General features: G+C 44.1%; 1 protein-coding gene across 1 annotated transcript; it reads right to left on the bottom strand.

Moving 5' to 3' along the window:
* Positions 1-348: 348 nt before the first annotated feature.
* LOC119887270 (Fc receptor-like B) lies at positions 349-996 on the bottom strand (the record flags this gene model as incomplete). The annotated part of the gene is made up of 2 exons (XM_038698144.1): positions 349-588; positions 873-996. Coding segments are annotated over 2 exons (364 nt in total), but the record flags the coding sequence as incomplete, so codon positions are not given.
* Between the last annotated feature and the right edge of the window lie 209 nt (positions 997-1205).

The raw sequence follows: 1205 nt of genomic DNA, 5'->3' as shown, positions 1-1205 counted from the left end.
GCTTTGCAGACATTTTTTGACCAATTCATTCTCAACTAGTCACATATGGACGCTTGGTTGAGATCCCTTGGCTTCGCTTTTTAATGCCTTGGGTCCTTTAGCATTGTTTTGGATGTCAGGGGCTCTGCGGTCAAGTTAGCAACAATAAATATGAATAGTCCGTTTAGACTTTCAAAAAAACTAGTGGTTAATGTTGTGAAATGTCACAATTTGGTTAGGTTTAGCCACCAAAACTACTACTAAGTCAGTGAGTGGGGAAATAAATCTTTCATGTATAACTTTGGCCAAATGTGTTCATGTAGGACCGAGTGTTCACAGTAAGAAGTTGTTTAAAAAGGCCGATCTCACCTCTGACAGTCAGCCAGCTGTCTGGTGATCCAGTTCCAGAGATGTTGCACTTGTAGAGTCCTTCATCAGATTTAGAGACAGAGTGGATGGTCATGTTTCCTGTAGAGCTGCTCCTGATGAGACGCCCATCTTTATAGAAATCAGCTGTGAGGTTGGAGATGTTCTTGTTTCTGCAGCTCAGAGTCACATCGTCTCCCTCCATCACAGGAAGGACAGGACTGTCCAGGATCACAGTGCCACCTCAGGGACAGACAGAAACAAGGAAGGACGTTTTAAGCTCAAGTAGCTTGAAGAAGTCTACACATGATACTTAGTAAGTTTGTTTTGTGCCAGTGTCACCACAAGAAGCTGCTTGTTGGAAAATATAAAAAACGGTCGTTAGAAACTTTTGACTGTACTAGATGACCTAAACCTGCATTTGAGAAATAGCTTGTCAGAAACTATAAGCCTTGGTCAGATATGGTGACCAGCAACCATTTCGTGTCGCTCACAGAAGGTCGTAGGAGGAAAATGTTTAAACCCACTGGTCACTGTGATGCTGACGGCTTCACTGCGCTCTCCTGCTGCAGACTCACACCAGTACACTCCAGTGTCTGTAGGGTAAAGGTCAGCTGTGAAGCAGTGTGATTCATTTTTTTCCCCCAGAATTTGAACACTCTTCATTTGTGTCTTTGGATGTGTTCCTCTTAACGCTCCACTCAGAACAGTTTCCCTGCTGCCCACAGCTCAGAGAGACAGACTCGTACTGAAAGAACTGGGATCTGTTGGGAAGGACGCTCAGAGCGGCTGCAAGAAACAGACACATGGTGCCAAAGTGAGACTTTAATCATAAATGCACCTCAAGCAAACAGAAGACT

This window comes from Micropterus salmoides, unplaced genomic scaffold, assembly GCF_014851395.1.
Source record: "Micropterus salmoides isolate LMB-PRFRI ecotype aquatic unplaced genomic scaffold, ASM1485139v1 Ms_hic_scaffold_4104, whole genome shotgun sequence".
In the NCBI taxonomy this organism is placed as follows: Eukaryota; Metazoa; Chordata; class Actinopteri; order Centrarchiformes; family Centrarchidae; genus Micropterus; species Micropterus salmoides.
The sequence above is the reverse complement of the archived record's forward strand: the minus strand, read 5'-3'. Positions and strand labels throughout refer to the sequence as shown.